Here is a 16,931-nt window from a genome sequence, read left to right as displayed (position 1 = left end):
CTTTTTAGATGTGAGAAAAAGTAGTACAGTATAAAGGTTACAGCTGAAAGATGTGGTAAAAAGAAATTGGCCCTGTGAAATAGTGGAAATATTTTTCCCTCTCATAGTATGCATTTACAATATATTTCTGTTGCCCATAGTTTATAGTATATGCAAAATACATGATAAATAAAATATAGTGAGGATAATATAATCAATTCCTTTATCTTGACACATTCTTCAAAAATGTAACTTACAAAAAGGCAAAAGAGAATAGTTAAGATTTTTTTTCAACTAAAACTATAAATGCTCATTTCAGGATCTAAGGGGGGTTAATTATTTTAAATGCACTCAGTTTCATTTGCCAAATATAAACACTATAAATGAAAAAGAAATATTGACAAAACTGAAACAGATATCATATTGAAAAAAGTAAAAAATTCAGAGACCATGAGTAAAGTGCTGAAGGACCCACTATGTATTCCTTCAACATATTTTTGTGAAGTGCTTGTCTTTTAAGTTAATAAATGAATTTCTGTCAAATTACATTTCTGTCCATTACATTTTCTAGGTCTAAAAACTGAAATTACTTCCTAAAAGTGTAATGATGCCATCCTTCTTGTTTTTCAAAATCTTGGTTCAACTCTTTCATTAGTGCCCAAAGTGAGTGCAAAAATTGTGCTGTACAGTAATAGTGCTTGCATTCACTCTGGGTACTCTTCTTTCACGTGTTGTTGTTTATTGTCAATTTTTTTCTTATTTGTTTTTTCTTTCTTCCATTTATTTTTCCCATTGAGATAGTTTAGACTGTAAATGTAAATTAGGGCCATTTGTGTGTTTTTGTGGAAAGGAGTTGTTATACTGTTTTCACATATTCTTGAGCACCAACTTGTGAAAAATTAATATTTATGTTTGGTTCTAAACTTGAGCAATTCCAAAAAGTTGTCCATAAAGTCTGAAAGTGGCTTTTTCCTCTGCATTTCTTTTTCCTCTTAAAGAGTATGAAGCAGAAAGACTTGGAATAAAACATCTCTGTGACATACACATGCAGAGAAAATCTTATTGATGTTTGTAGATGTGACAGGTCAGAGGTTTGTCAGTAGTGAGGTACTAGGACATGGCAGGACAGCATGTTTGCTGGGTACTCTGTCATGCTATTCTGTCCATGAACAATTTAATGAAAAGGAGAAGCAGGTGGAATCCGAATCTGATTTCTAGTGTGAAATAAGCTTGCCTTGTTGCATGGTTTATGGTGATTTAGAACTGTCAAGGCACTTTCAACAGCTGGTAAGATGGACAGGTTTTACTAGCAAAGCTGAGCCACATTCTAACCAAAGGAGCTGCATGAAGTGTTTTGAATGTAGTACTATTTGGGGAACTGAACAATTTCTATAAGATATTGTATTGCTGTTAAGTCTCAATGTTTTGACAGAAGAGCATAATACTAATAATATTTCTTTTTATTTTTGAAACAAATCAAATTTGGATATTTCAGATTCTGCATGCATGACCATTCATTGGCTGCAAATGTACTTGCTATTTCTTACTTGCAAAATCTCAAATATTCCCATGACATTTAACTACAGTAGATTAGAAATTTCACAGCACATGTGATAGACCACAGATACCAATATTGTCAAACAGATATGCTACTGCTTAAAAAAAAAAAAAGTACAGGTCATCATCTTGATATTTTTTAGATAAATCTGTCCTGAACAGCTTAACATATCTTCTTGCTCAAGGATATGTAACTACTTTCAGCAAGAGGAACACTTCAGTGTTTACATTCATGTTAAGGAAAGCATTGCTGGAATTTTAACAGATAAAATGGATGCTGAAAATAACTGGAAGGGTTAAAATCACCTATTTTATCCTTAGCACACACAACCTTGTTGTAAAGGATAAAAAAGAATTCGGACTCTTAGGCACACGAAATAGATGTAGAAGGGCTTCACATTTTGTATCCTGAGTTTTTAGCTGTCTTTCCGTGATTGTGAAAGCATTATTGATTGAATTGATTAAGTAGTGACATCGTGAACAATGGCTTTGGATTTACCTTTAAAGTCATGTTTAAGTAAGTTCTATTGAAACACAATTTTGAACTGGCAGGAAACTATCCAGCAGAGAAAGAATAGGCCTTGTACATGAAACAGAAAATGATGTCTCTAGTATGATATACAAAGAAGAGGCTACATTTATCTTCACTGAATTATATTTTAAATACAAAGTTATTGCTGAAATATAACTGCTAGCTATCAGTGAATGATTAGCTTCTCATTCATAACATGAATGTTATCTTAAATGTTGTCTTAAAGTATAATGGTAGTAGATGATAATTTGATTTAGATGAAAAGACAAATAACATTATGGAAATAAATATATAATTCTCCCCAATTTAGCAGCAACTTTCTTGTTATTCTTTGAAGACATTTCACTTCTTATCCAAAAAGCTTCTTGGATGAGTAGCAAAACGTCATCAAAGAAAAACAAGAAAGTCCAGTTACTTCTTGAAAAAGCACCTGTGGGACAACCATGACCTGGATGACGGAGAATCTCTATAGACAACTCAGAGTTAAGATATTGAAAATTCCTTTAGAACAAGATTATGATCCCTTTGTTCTTGCAAAAGGAAATCATTGGCCTTCAATAACCAAGTACTTCAGAAAGTGGTTAGAGACAAAGCAAAAAATGTTACAAATTATATAAATAATACCGAATAGGGCTAGTAATTAGCTACTTGGTTTAGTTATTTTCATATAAAAGCAATTCATTTCTTCTACATGGAGCAGTTCAGGGGTGGGCTGCACTTTTGTTGACAAGGGGCTCGCTGATCATGCACGCGTGCTCATTTCATTCACACATGCCGCTTTGGGGCTGAAACACAGCTTCAAACAGGCAGCTAATCGACTCAGGCAGCTCCGGTGAGTACAGCAGGACGACGTAGAACCCACCTGGGCAGCCTGGGTGGGGGAAAAGTTAGTTATTTAGGGAAAGCATAGAACAAGGGCGCGTGGGCAGGCCCAGCCAGAGATCACAGCTAGGGGCTCGCCCATACCTCGCCGACCATCCAGCAGCCCATCACTGGAGCAATTGTTATAGAATGATTAAGCAGTCTAACTCTTTTCATAAAACAATAAAATCAATCCTGAGTTACATATAAAGTAATACAGTATAAAGGTGGAGTCAAAAATATTTTTAAAAAACCTGTCACATCATAGGCTGGTGTGAAGCATTCTAGTATTTTTTTAATTAGAAGGTGGTAATATAATTCTGCTTTGGAACTTAATTTGGGGGGTCTTTATTCATTATTAACAAGGGCTAGAAAGCTTTCCTCATGTATAGTGAATAATATATTTTTCCTAAGAGTACATATAAGCATAAACTATCAATTAATTAAATAGAAATAATAATTCAAAAATTACTGGGCACTCTTCTGTTCAGTCTTATCTCTCACCCCCAAGTAATCCCTATTAACTATCTAAGGCTTCATGTATAACAAACTTATTTTTTAAATAGGTTCCAAAGAAACCTGTGTGATTTGCTTCCATGTAACATTGTTAAAATCAGATTGTAAACATTCAGCATTATTTCATGTTTCTAAGTCATCTAATACATTTATTTTTGTATGTCTTATACCACTTCTTTAAAAAAATACTCATGATAGAAAGGGTTTTATAAGCAATTTCTTACCTAGAGCTCTCCTTTTGTGTGGTATATATTTCATGCTAATAATCAATGATTACTGTGGGTCAGTATGTCATATCCCAGTGGTGTCTAGTGAGATGGAAGGTTATCTTATATGTCAGCTAGATAACCCTGTGAACAATTTTGAGCAGTCAAGATAATGGGACTGAATTCTGAAGCAAAGTAGAACTCTAAAATAAGGCCAGAAATATCCCAGAATACCATGCTATGTGTCTGCAAAATAATATTTCTTACAACTACAATCACCTTTTGGCATCATTAGTCATTTAGGTCTGACAACGTTCTCCCTAATAGGGTACAATTAAGGGAATGCTAGAATCAAGTGCATAATCCCCTAGTGAACAAGAGAACAAACCTTAAGTCCTGTCAGTGTTTACTTAAAACTAATTTCCATTAAAAGTAAATAAATTATTTCAAAGTATATATATTTAGAAATAGAATAGTGATATGATACAATTATATAATATTACACTGAAGGTGTATCTTCCATGTAGGAATATTTTAGGGCAAAATTGACAAGATTTTTCACAGGGTGCATTGATGTAAAAAATTGTTATATGTACTCAGAAATGTTACCCCCTAAATAATCATTCCTTTGCTAATGTATCTTATTGATTAGATCCTTCAATAAATATTAACAAATATCTTGTGACACCTTAAAAATTGATGTGTATTATGTTTTAAGATTCTGTGGATTTACAATCTATTTCATCAAATACAACTGAGTATTATCCTTATTTGACAAGCATAATACAAGGTTATAATTACTTGCCATTGGTCATCAAATGGTGGCCTGGAGTTATTTTATATTGGCATCAACTATATCTGGGTCCAGGTGTTTCTGAATTAAAGCTTACTGTATTAATCCAATAAGACTGGGGCATTCAATATATTCTCCCCTGAAATAATACATGCATACACAGATTTATTTGAGCTGAATTGTCCTTGGATTGGACTTTTTCTTTTGCTTAGTTTTTGTACATAGGACTTTCCCCTTAAGTGCAAAAAAAAAAAAACAACCCACAATAATGCATTACAGCATTTAAAATAAATGGGAAGTTTGAACATTATTTTACTTCAACATTTTTTATTATAAAAAATGTTGATCAAGCAGGGATTCAGGCCAAAAGTTCATCACTGCTTGATTGCTTATTGCAGTTATGAAAAGTAAGACATGGTAAGACTAGATGTATAAAAGGTTAAATTTAAGTTGTTTCCTGAGGTTGCTTTGTTTTTAAGTATAATTGTGACACCAAAGAAAACAGAAGTTGAGTAATTGACTGCTGTCTCCCTGCTTTATCATCAGTACTAATTTATATTTACATGTCTCTTCTTTGAAAAAAATAAAATTAAATGTACTTTGCATTTCTCCTGTATACTTCTATATAAATGATCTTGTTCACACCTTAGTGTTATAGAAAGAGATTAAATACAGAATATCAATAGCATCTTGAAATGAATAAACTTTGTAGGGTGATAAATGAAACAAGCCTCATACAAAGGTATTTCTCTTCAGCTGTTCACAAAGTGCTATCATAATAATAGATGACAAGGTGACTTCTGTAGCCCTTGGTCAGCCAGTAGAGGCCACTCACTGCGTGCTACATAAAGCTGGACACTGATTTGGCAATATATTTTTCCTGCTTTATGTCTCTATATACTCATTCTAAACATAGTACAATTACCTCGTCTGAGCCTGCCAACACCTTTCTAACTTTTTGTTGTTGTTGGTCTTCACAGCAAGATTTTACTCTAACTGAATAAACTGAACAAGATTGTTTAATCACAGCTTCCATATTCTTTCTGTATGACAGTTTTCTAGGATTGTGTAAATACATTTGTCCATTTGCATTTTATGTGTAAAATAATTCTGAATATTATAAAAATTATTAGAATTTGTGCCTCTTAACCAAAACCTATGTCATACAACGCTTTTTTCTGCATTTTCACCTGTCCCAGGGGATATTTTAAAGAATGATTTGTTTAAAATTTTCTGACTAATTTTGAAATCAGCACATATTTTTGCCCACATACAAGTAGTCTTCGATTTACAACCATTCATTTAGTGACCATTCAAAATTACAGTGGCACTGAAAAAGAGACTTACAACCATTTTTCACATTTATGAATGTTGCAGCATCCCCATGTAATTAAAACTCAGATGCTTGGTAACTGGCATCTATTTATGACGGTAGCAGTGATTCCCTTTTGTGATCTCCTGACAAGCAAAGTCAATGGGGAAGCCAGTTTCACTTAACAACATGATGCTAAGTTAATATCTGCGGTGATTCACTTAACAACTGTGTCAAGAAAGGTCATAAAATGAGACAAAACTCGCTTAACTATCTTGCTTAGTAATGGAAACTTTGGGTTCAAAAGTTGACGTCTACCTGTATTTAAATTTGCCAGAATGCAGATTTTGAAACTGCAGTTTACTTCCAAATAATATCATATATGTCTTCTCCACCTATAAATCCATAAATGCACCACAACCACTCAGTTTCTACAACTGCTGGGAGCATCTAGAATAACTTTTTACATGTTCAACACTGCATTGAATCTTTATTTCCTTCCCAAGTGGAACAAAACTGTTAGGAATAAAGATAAACAAAGGAAAAGCTTCTCCCTTCCTACCCTAAAATATTTTTGATATGTGAAAATAATCTGAAAAGCATTCAGTTGCTGACTGCATAAAATATGCTTTTGTTTTGTGTACATTGTGTTGGTCTGTAAATTGTGTTTTGTTTGGAGTTTATATTTTCCTTATCCCTTCCAATATATCTAAATGACTTTTCATGGAATTTCCACATTTATTAAATTATGGATTATGTAGTTTAGCAATCTGGTGACTTAGAAACATTTTTCTATAAGTATGGCTAGAGGTAAACAACCATTTTTAGATCAGAAAATAGCTTCTGCTTCTGTCAACACATTGTTTATTTTCTCCATGAGATAAAAAGTTCAGTTTTCTGATATTTGTATCAAGATAAAGTCAGTAAACAAGATTAATATAGTGTGGAAAAGGTTGTCAGCAGCCCTGGCAAAGGAAATAAGTTGCCTGTACACAGAACATACTGTAAACTGAATAAAAGTGTCAGGTCCACCATGAGATAATGTGATCATGAACCTCTAACAAAGCATGACATAGGCACAGTCGGCTTTTCTTATAGCCACAGTGTAGAAAATGGATTACTATATTCCAGGGACACCCACTAGAATAGCATGAAAACCTCATTTTGAGTTTAATGCAGGATGTAACTCAAGAGCTGCACCAAATGTTTACCTGCAATGTTAAAATAACTGTCAGACTGTTAATGTTATAAACAGTCAATCATCAGTTAGTATGATTTTTGTATCATTGATATTTCAAACCCTTCCAGAAATATATTTTGTATGTTCTTCCTTCTTTGCTTAGTGAAATTTAACATTTCAGGAAGTATCAGCAATTTGTCACATTTTTTAAAGAAAAAATAAACATGCTGTTGTATTATGTCTGGATGCCTCTCTTCTATGCCAGAAACTCTGACACTGGACTGCACAAACGTTTCATTATAAAAAAAAATTGATAAATTATACCCTTTGTAATTCTGGGGATGGAAAATATTAGAGATTGCTCTTATTTATACCAAAATCTAATTGTCTACTGCCCCTGGTGGAGGGCAGACATTACTGGAAACTGTCAGTGGGCATTTACTGCTCTAATTCAGGCATGAAGAACTCTGTCCCACAGCTGTCTTTTTCAGGCCTCTTGTCTCCAAGCACAACCTTCCTGTCTTCACACAGAGAAAGGAGCTTATTTTGATGCCAAGTCTTGGATATAGTTTGGTATAGGAAGTTTTCTAACTGCATATATATTGCCATGGGAAGTTTGCTAACTTTGGGTCATAATTTTGACATTTTCCAAGCATGTGTTTGACCTACACCACTGATCACATTTATTATCCTACATTTTTATCCTGTATTTAAATCTTTAATAAATCCCTGCTTTGTACCATTTTATGAATTGTTTATATCTTATGTAGAAGTGATTAAAAATTGAAATAGCACAAGGACTTTATTGATTATTTTTAGTGTCATTGGGGTGCATTGTAATTTCACATTACTTACTTAGTTATCCCTAGATCTCCTTATTTTTAAAGTAATATAAGCTAAACTATAAAAGGTTAATTGATGGTTATGAATTGAGTAGTGCATCTCTAAGAGCCACTATGTGCTTTCTTCATTCTGGAGTCTTGGATAGCAGAAAAAGCTTAATTATAAATAACCCTTGTGGTTTTCTATTCCCTTTACTGCTATACAATGCAATATTTTCTGCCCATCCTTTCGATGTGCATTGATAATTCCGATAATCTCTTCAAAATAATATAGAAATCGAGCAGCTTGGAATAGACTTGCTGGAATATACTATGGACTGGGTCTGCTCAGGATATCTAATTATTCAAAGAATCCTGGGATACAACTGATCTCCACAATCAGCATCTGTAATATCTTAATATTTTCAAATAAATAGTTTTCATGCTGTAAATACTGTTAAATGCCTATGTCTAACTTATAATACTTTTGATTCTTTTAGATTACTACAACAGGCTCATGCAGTAACAAAAAAGCTGTGCTTTTATCCCAGGAATTCCATCATCATGAGTAAGTGACCATATTATTTTTTCATTATTTCTTTTAGCTTCCTTTGCATGTCTTCCTTTGCATGTTTTAATTATATATTAAATTTCATTCTTATTGTCCAGTCAAATCTTAAAATTCTGACCATATGAAAGTGCTGTTCTTTCCAATATTTTTGTGGGGAAACATATGGGTTAATTTTAAAACAGCTCAATTCCTTGAGTGATTTTGTATTTTTTCATCCTAGAATCAGAATGTTATGCTACCTGAAGATAAAGGAAGCACAGTATCTTAGCTAGCTTGGATCTGTCCAGAACTATTTTTTTATATATTTTCTTTTGCATTGAGATAAAAGGAGAGTAATTGAGAGAAGTGCACAAGCTACTTTGAAGCATTTCACAAAGCATTTTGTGACAAATTTAAAACTAGTAAATTGATTGTGGAATAAATTTTCCAAGTATCCCCTGAAAGAAATATTAGAGGGAAATTAAATGCAAAATTATCATGTATAACAATTAAATAAAACAATAGGTGTATATCATCATTTGAAAGTGATGATAATACTGTGTCTTGATATCATTTAAGTCACTGAAAATTGTAGCAATTTTAAAAAGCAGCTACTGATACCAAAATGTTCTTAATGCTTCTCTTAGATTTCTCCCCTCTTGCTAAAACTCTGATTATCTCAAGTAACAAAGCTGATTGAATTGGGAAGAGAAAATAATATGCTTTTCATTTTAAACTGGTATAGTTCTCAAAGAATTCTATAATACAAAAAAGAACCATGATACCACAATGGAGTATATTGTAGAAATACTGAAGATGCAGTTCTTTGTACATGAATTGTACTGAATATCATTGAAATCTATGGCTTTAATTCTGATTAAAGTTTCTCTAAATGATGTGTATATGTGTGCAAAAATATTAAATCCAAAATGCTAATAATATATGTAAATATTTCTTATTAGCCATCAACATTTCTGCAAAGTTTTTTCAGTTACACTGGTTAAATTTGACATTTCTATAGCCCAAACATAGAGAAAAGTTTATCAGATGTATTATGTAAAGAATTGCAGAATGGCATGCTGCTGTTTAATGTATATTCATTTACTTAAACAGTAGTAACCTGAGGAATGACATACGTTGCTATGAAAACTGTTACAGACCTTGAGCGTTCTGTAAAATATCCTATTTAAATAAATCATAGCCAAAGGCTACTTTTTTCTGGTGGACAATAAAATACCCAAGAGCATGCACAGGCTGGTCATATGACTGCTCATGCTTCAGTTAGCTGTGTTACTAACCCCTTTTTTCCCCCTTCCCTTAGCCATTGGTTTAGCCCTGCGGCTAGAAAGGAACATAGCCAGGTAAGAACCACTTTGATCAAGAACATTTTATTTTATATATTTGAAGGAATTTAACTGTCACGTCTGGAGGAATAAGGACATCGGTTTGTAAAAGAAGGAGAAAAATCTCCTGATTTTGTATTGAAAATGACTGACTGAAGATATTTAGCAGCAAATAGCTTATTATGAAAGCCTCCTGGGTATGATAGGGTAGAGCTGGCAATTATCAGCAGTTCCTTTTGCTCAAAGAATGTTTCAATCAAGTGTGCAAGTGGATATGTGCTCCCCTGAGAAATAATTCAAAGAGCAATGTAGGGGAAACAGAGCCATGTGCATTATCTCCAGATCTATCAGCTCCACCTCAACTTTTACACACTGAGAATTTTCCCTGTGCTCACAAAACTTGAATAGTCATACTAAAAAGAAGCCTATAGAAAATTCCATTTAATTTCAGGCTGCTTCAGTATGCATGACAACACATATATTACCAAGTCACTATGAAGAGGCTTCAAGTTTCTAAAACTGATAATGAATTAAACGCTTATCATGGAATAGATAGGAAAAGGAGTGGCAGGGATGTTACAGGGAAGATACAAGAATCTTTCCTGATCATAGTGTTCCACAGCTGCAACAGAGTAGAATGTATAACATAATTTTCATAAGTATATTAAAATGTTTTGTTTCCTCAGTCATAGATTTAAAATTATTATAGACTGCCTCTCAAAACAATCAGAAAACTGAAAGGAGTGGAAATAATTTTGCAAATATATTTTAAGACTAATTACTATCTGCAGCAGCAGTTCCCTATCACTTATGAAACCTTCTATGTATTGCTGCTATCATTAACCATAACCATATCTCACTTGTTCCATTGATATGGACTGAAAAGAACTCCAAATATATGTATGTGTGTATGTATGTATGTATATGTGTGTGTGTGTGTGTGTGTACGTGTATATGTATATGTACCGTGATCGGCGTATAACACGCACTTTTTCCCCCCTGAAAATAGGGGGCAAATGATGTATGCGTGTTATACGCCGATATAATGTTAAGAAGCCAGCGGAGGCCGGGCGGTGCGAGCAGAGGGCAAGCGGAGGCCGGGTGGTGCGGCGGAGGGCAAGCGGAGGCCGGGCGGTGCGGCGGAGGCGGGCGGTGCGAGCAGAGGGCAGCGGAGGCCGGGCGGTGCGGCGGAGGGCAAGCGGAGGCCGGGCGGTGCGGCGGAGGCCGGGCGGTGCGGCGGAGGCCGGGCGGTGCGGCGGAGGGCAGCGGAGGCCGGGCGGTGCAGCGGAGGCCGGGCGGTGCGGCGGAGGCCGGGCGGTGCGAGCGGAGGGCAGCGGAGGCCGGGCGGTGCGGCGGAGGCCGGGCGGTGCGGCGGAGGGCAAGCGGAGGCCAGGCGGTGCTTCAAAGTTTTTATTTAGAAATTTAAATTTTTTCCTGAAATTTCCTCTTAAAATGAAGATGCGTGTTATCGCCTGTGCGTGTTATACGCGATAATATGTATATGTTATATGTATATGTTTTTGTTTTTTAAGTTTTGCGAATACTTACATGTATGGTATTCAGCTTTGTTGGTATTTTCCCACGTCATTATAGTTGTGCTTTTAAAGTTGTAGCAACGTTCGGCAGAATCTCATCTGCCATCATTAGGATATATATATATCTTACTCCAATCTTACGCGGGAGAAAACCCGAATAACCAAAGATCCATATATGTGTGTGTTTGTTTGTTTTAAGTTTTCACGGTACTTACATGTATGGTATTCAGCTTTGTTCGGGTATTTTCCCACGTCATTGTAGTTGTGCTTTTAAAGTTGTAGCACGATTTTGGCAGAATCTCATCTGCCATCATCAGGCTTCTGTATTGTGTTCGTCTGTGAGTCACGAACACAATACAGAAGCCTGATGATAACAGATGAGACTTGTCAAACGCTATTTAAAAGCACAACACAATGACTATGTATGTATGTATGTATGTATGTATGTATGTATGTATGTATGTATGTATATTAATTAAGTGAGGGAGCAACGAAATGTAAATAAAGTGATGCATTTTAAAGCTAAGAATCCAAGCTTTCATATATACAGACTCATATAGTCTGAACTGACAATTATTGACCTGGAAACTTTGAGTCATGGTAAATAGATAACTATATGAAAATATTGATCAAGATGCAGCAGCTGTGAAAAATGTGATAGGAATAATTAGTAGGGCTCTCTGAACTATTCAGAGGGATGTTTTACAAAATGATCAAAGTCTCTTTCCAAATCCACTGCTCACATTATTTCATTCTCTGGAATCCATGTTACATCTTTTTGAACATGTCTTTGAACAAGAAAATGCCATCGTTTTCTTGTTATTGCTTTTTACAATCTGAAATTCTGTTAATTTTTTAAAAGAAAAAGGTTAATAAAGACAATTAAGTATTTGCTATAATTTTCATTTCCCAATTGGCTCTTCAATTCATCTTCCTTAAAGTAATATTTTGAGACTCATCTTTGTGATAGTGAACAAACACAATTGTGCCCATAGTTCATTATTTAGATGGATAATTTTAGAAAAAAAATTAATCTATGAGAATTACCTTTCAATGCAAACATTGCAAAATTAATCTATGAGCATTACCTTTCAATGCAAACATTGTGCCTTATTTGAAAGATGAAATTAAGAACAATTTTAAATAGTCTGGTTTGTACAACATCGTAATTTAACAAATCCTGCTTAATCTCGCTATTCCTACTGTTAGAAACAGATTGGGAAAGCTGAGAATTCAAGTCATTTTAAGTTAGCCAATTCTGTTGAAGATGTCAAGAAAAAGAATGCAGGATTTGATAGCATATGGTAAAGCCATAATTAATTCTAAGGAAAAATGTGGGGTAAAGAATGAGGACCTTAATAAAGCCATTCCTGTAGTAATGTCTCTTTTCCCCTCTTTTCTCTTTTTTGCTCTCAGGAAGCAGGAAATTCATTTGAGAAACAAAAGGGTTAGGGAAAATATTAGTAAACTTCAAATATGTTGGTTTTAATTTCAACCAGGCCACAAAAGCTTTCTTTATGGTCTTCAAGGAAATATTACCCAACATAAAGTTTGCTATACCATCTGGTCATAACAGCAGAGTAGGTAGGAATTGCTGTGGGAATGGATAACTTAGTGTTATATCACCACAGTTGTAGGTGCATGGAGGTAAAATAAAAACTGATCTTAAGGTTTCAGTATATTGCCAGCTATAAGATTGAAGAAAACACAAAAGAATAATAAAGCTAAGGCATATATACTTCAAAACATTTAAACTTTGTTTTTCATATAAATTCTGAATGTCTTATGTAGCTTCAACTATTACGAGATAACCGATCAGAAAGAGGACACAAGAAGAACAATTCAGTGAAAACAGCCAGCAGGTAAGCTTACACTACAAATGCAGTTTATAATTTACATTATAATTAAATCACAAGCTAATACTTTACCTAGTTGGATAACTGGTAATTATACAGTGAAATGCATTGACTATCTTTGCCTCTGCTTAAGGTGGAGGCACAGGTAACGCCAGTGGTGGGATTCAAATAATTTAAGAACTAGTTCTCTGATCTAATAACCAGCTGGGTTGGCATGGCCAGGGTGGGCGTAGGCAAGGGGTGTGACAGGCAGCACTCAGCTTCCACCCCCCTGGGAGCAAAAATGGGCCATGGGGGGCACCCCCGTGCCCATTTTGTGCCTAGTGGGCCTCCCTGCAGCCTTCTGGGAGCAAAAATGGGCTGCCGAGAGGTGGTTGTGCTGCATTCCCCCATGCCCCATTTTGGGCCTAGTGGGCCTCTGCACTAACCTGGGAGCCAAAATGGAGCATGTGGGGACTCCTGGAAGGGGCGGTAAGGGCCAGCCAGCAATTTAACAACCAGTTCGGCCGAAGTGGTGCGAATCGGTTGAATCCCACCACTGGGTAACATCGAATATAATCTTTTTGATACATGATTCAGAAACAAGTTAATATACATAAAATAAATAAATATTTGTTTCTTTGTTTCTTTTTTGTATGTTTTCTATGTCTCTCTGCTATCTTATTTATCTCCATAGCATATTTAGGGACATTAAAGCTTACATTCCTTTTATTATTGCACTGTCAGCTAGGACAGCCATAGAGCCATTTAAAAGCACCATAATTGTTTTTTAAATGAATCTTGTTCTACCATGAATTAAATAGCAATTCTTCTGTTTATCACATATTTTTCACAAGCATTGCAAGTGTAACCTACTACCATTGTTTTGTTCACAATATTAGAAATGAGGGTTACAGTGTGAATCAAAGGATTGATAGAAATATTAAGACTTGAATTTCATGGCTAGTGAAATCCATTACTAAAATAGCAGTTTATTTTTTTACCCAAAAATTGATCTCTGGAGGATCTAAAACTTTCTCAAATCTACAGGTTGAGTGATACTAAAGGAAAATGTAGAATTAAAATCAATAATCTATTTGGTGGGGAGGTGTTTATTTATTTAAATATAACTTGTATTTACTCTTGTTCTTCTTTGTCACATACAGCCTTGTTGAGCTTCAGACTATGATTTTCATATACAAAGTCAGTTATATTTATACTACTATTTTGATACTCTATAATCACGAGGGTGTTGAAAAATAAAAATTGGGACTGAAGAGATTAGAACAAAACCTTTTTTGTTCATTTTCTCCTGATAATTCAGATGAATATGTTTTTGTTACAGAGAAGTAACAAATTCAATAGAATTAAAGTGATTCTTATTTGTTCTTTTAGAAGCAAGATATGATAGTCTCACCTTTTTCCCCACGACATCATCCATTCATTGGGAAAGAGTTTTAATTTACCTTATATAAGAACAAAAATTAATTGCATTACATTTTGCCAAAAATAAGTGAACCATCAATTACAGCATTTTTCAACAGCTGTAAATAAATGTGCTTAGTAAAATGATACATTGCATTTTGCATTTCATAAACAGAAATATCATAGTTTAATATGGATTTTGTGGCAGATAATAACTATCAAAAAGAGAAATACAATGTATGCAATTGGAATATTAAATAGAGGCCATCACTTGATTTAAAAAACAACAACAATGTGATATTTTTATGTTACCCTGTCCATTGAAATGTCAATCCAATAGAAGAATAATTTCAAGCTCTCTGGGCTGAAAAATCCAATGAAGTAGAGTGAAATTAGGCAAGTAGTGGAGAGCCAATTGGGAAATTAATATACAATATTTTGAAAGAAGCAGGCAAAGACCCCAAGCAAGTTCTAAAAATGGAGAGGGCCAGTCAAAAATGTAGAGAGAAAAAGAGAAGTTGGGGTGCCATCACTCTGAAACTTTGAAAGAAAATCTTGCCCCTTTCATCTTCTCTTCAGCAACCTGATGTGATTAAACATAAGGAATAGATGTATCAGGACAGAATGCCCCAAGATCATCCAGATTGACAGGGCTCCAAAGACTAGCAAGTAGATACTTTAATCAAAGCGCTGGATTGATTTAGATTGCCTTGAATCTAAGAATGCCCTAATTTGTTTTTCTTTTTAATAAATAAAACACATCTTTTATTATCAATTTATTATTACCAAAATGACAATACAAGCAACTTTGCAGTAAAAAAGGGGAAGCAGTTAGCACTTTCTGACAGCAGTTGATAATAGCAGCCTGACTCTGAAATTCAATTCAGTTTTGACAATTTTAGCTACGCAACTAATAAATTATTCACCTTGTCCCACTTTTATAATCCTGGTTGAGATTTGCAGCAGACAGTTTAGTCCCCTTAATGCAGAAGGAGAAACCTATCCAAATTGATTTGAATGCCAATTTGCTTTGTCACATTGTACCCAAATACTAGATCAGATAATTAAATCACTCTCAACCACCCAATGACATTTTCTTAAGTAACCAATCTCCCTCTCTCAGTCCTGCAGGATATTTAAATTCTAACACAGTTTCCAGGCTCAGTAGGGCTTTTAACATTAGCTTGGTTTGATGTTCTGCCATCCATTGTTCTACAAAATAACTTTCACTAGTCAATTGTATTCTTGTGGCCAGACACTTTAGATTCACCACTCATATTTTATTATATGGCAGTAACTTCCAGGATTGGTAAAATGAGGACCCAGATTGTTGGGGGCAATATGCTGATATTGTAAACTACCCAGAGAGTGGGTAGTTTACAATATCACTATGGGGTGATATATAAGGCGAAGTGAAAACTTTTAAAAAGAGAGAAAAGTGATTGTAAGGAGGTAGAAGGATAATATGATTTGGCTAACAAAGGCTTGATCAGGAATATTTACAGGTTTGATGACATAAATTATCTAAGGTGAGGAGAGAGGAGTGATATAGTAGGATCCATTTCTAAAGGAAATTGTACTTTGCAAGTAGAAACAAATTTGTTTTAAGTATTTGTCTCTTTTATGCATTGTTCCTTAACACAGAAATGTTCCTAAACATAGAATAATCTTTTGCTTTAATTAGAATTTAAAAATGCCACAGTAGTAGGATATTTCCACAAAAAAATATTTACCTTTGATTCTGTTTTAAGTGGTGTTTCTCAATATTTTCATGGGTTGTTTTTTTTTAGCCTCAGTATTTAGAATTTTGTGCTCTGATCATATTAGTTGATTAATGTCAGATGTTTGTTACCTATAACTTGTTTGTAAGATAAAATATTGGTTTAGATTTGCCTTGGTCATAGTCATATATTTCTGATCAATTCCAGCTCATGCCCAATTATATTACATTCCATTAACATAATTCAGCAGATGTTGATATTTAAGTGCTTTCAGGCATTCACATCTTGGACAGCTGTCTTAGAGCTTGGGGAAAAGGCAAACATTTAGAGTTAAATGCTGAACATATGCTTAAATTACTAATTAGAAGCAAGAAAAAGCCCCATTGCATTATCCTTTCTGAGGACAGCAAGACTCTATTACAGATATTTAAAAATCTTTTTTGGTTGGCATAAAGTTCATGAGTCTCTAGAGGCAAAGTGATGGAGCGTGTTAAAAATAACTGCAATTGGACTTCATTTTCTGGCAGGTTGTCTTTCTCAGAAAAATTACAACCTGCTTATTGCAGGTGACACTACAAGAGGCTCCAAGTTTGAATAAGAACACTTAGCAGGTATTAGCATATCACACATGGACACAAGTCTATTTGCAACAGAAAAGGTACCCTCCCTCCCCACATACACATACTCACGGTCACAAGAAACAGTAACAAATGTATTGGCATTAATGGCCTAATCTTAATATGCTGGAATAAAATGAAAAGAGTG

At 34.6% G+C, this 16,931-nt stretch overlaps 1 protein-coding gene across 4 annotated transcripts in view; it reads left to right on the top strand.

The window, feature by feature from the left end:
• GPATCH2 (G-patch domain containing 2) overlaps window positions 1–16,931 on the top strand; it is a 107,663-nt gene that overhangs the window by 52,962 nt on the left and 37,770 nt on the right. For all 4 annotated transcript variants that reach the window (XM_026682677.2, XM_026682671.2, XM_087963983.1 and 1 more), the window contains exons 6-8: window positions 8,258–8,325; window positions 9,629–9,668; window positions 12,977–13,047. In XM_026682677.2, the coding sequence (XP_026538462.1) occupies window positions 8,258–8,325; window positions 9,629–9,668; window positions 12,977–13,047 (179 nt within the window). The remainder of the gene's footprint in view (window positions 1–8,257; window positions 8,326–9,628; window positions 9,669–12,976; window positions 13,048–16,931) is intronic.

This window comes from Notechis scutatus, chromosome 1 (genome assembly GCF_049901735.1).
Source record: "Notechis scutatus isolate UNSWTSFEM ecotype Mainland chromosome 1, rNotScu1.2, whole genome shotgun sequence".
NCBI classification, from domain to species: Eukaryota; Metazoa; Chordata; class Lepidosauria; order Squamata; family Elapidae; genus Notechis; species Notechis scutatus.
This window is presented reverse-complemented; position numbering and strand designations above follow the sequence as displayed.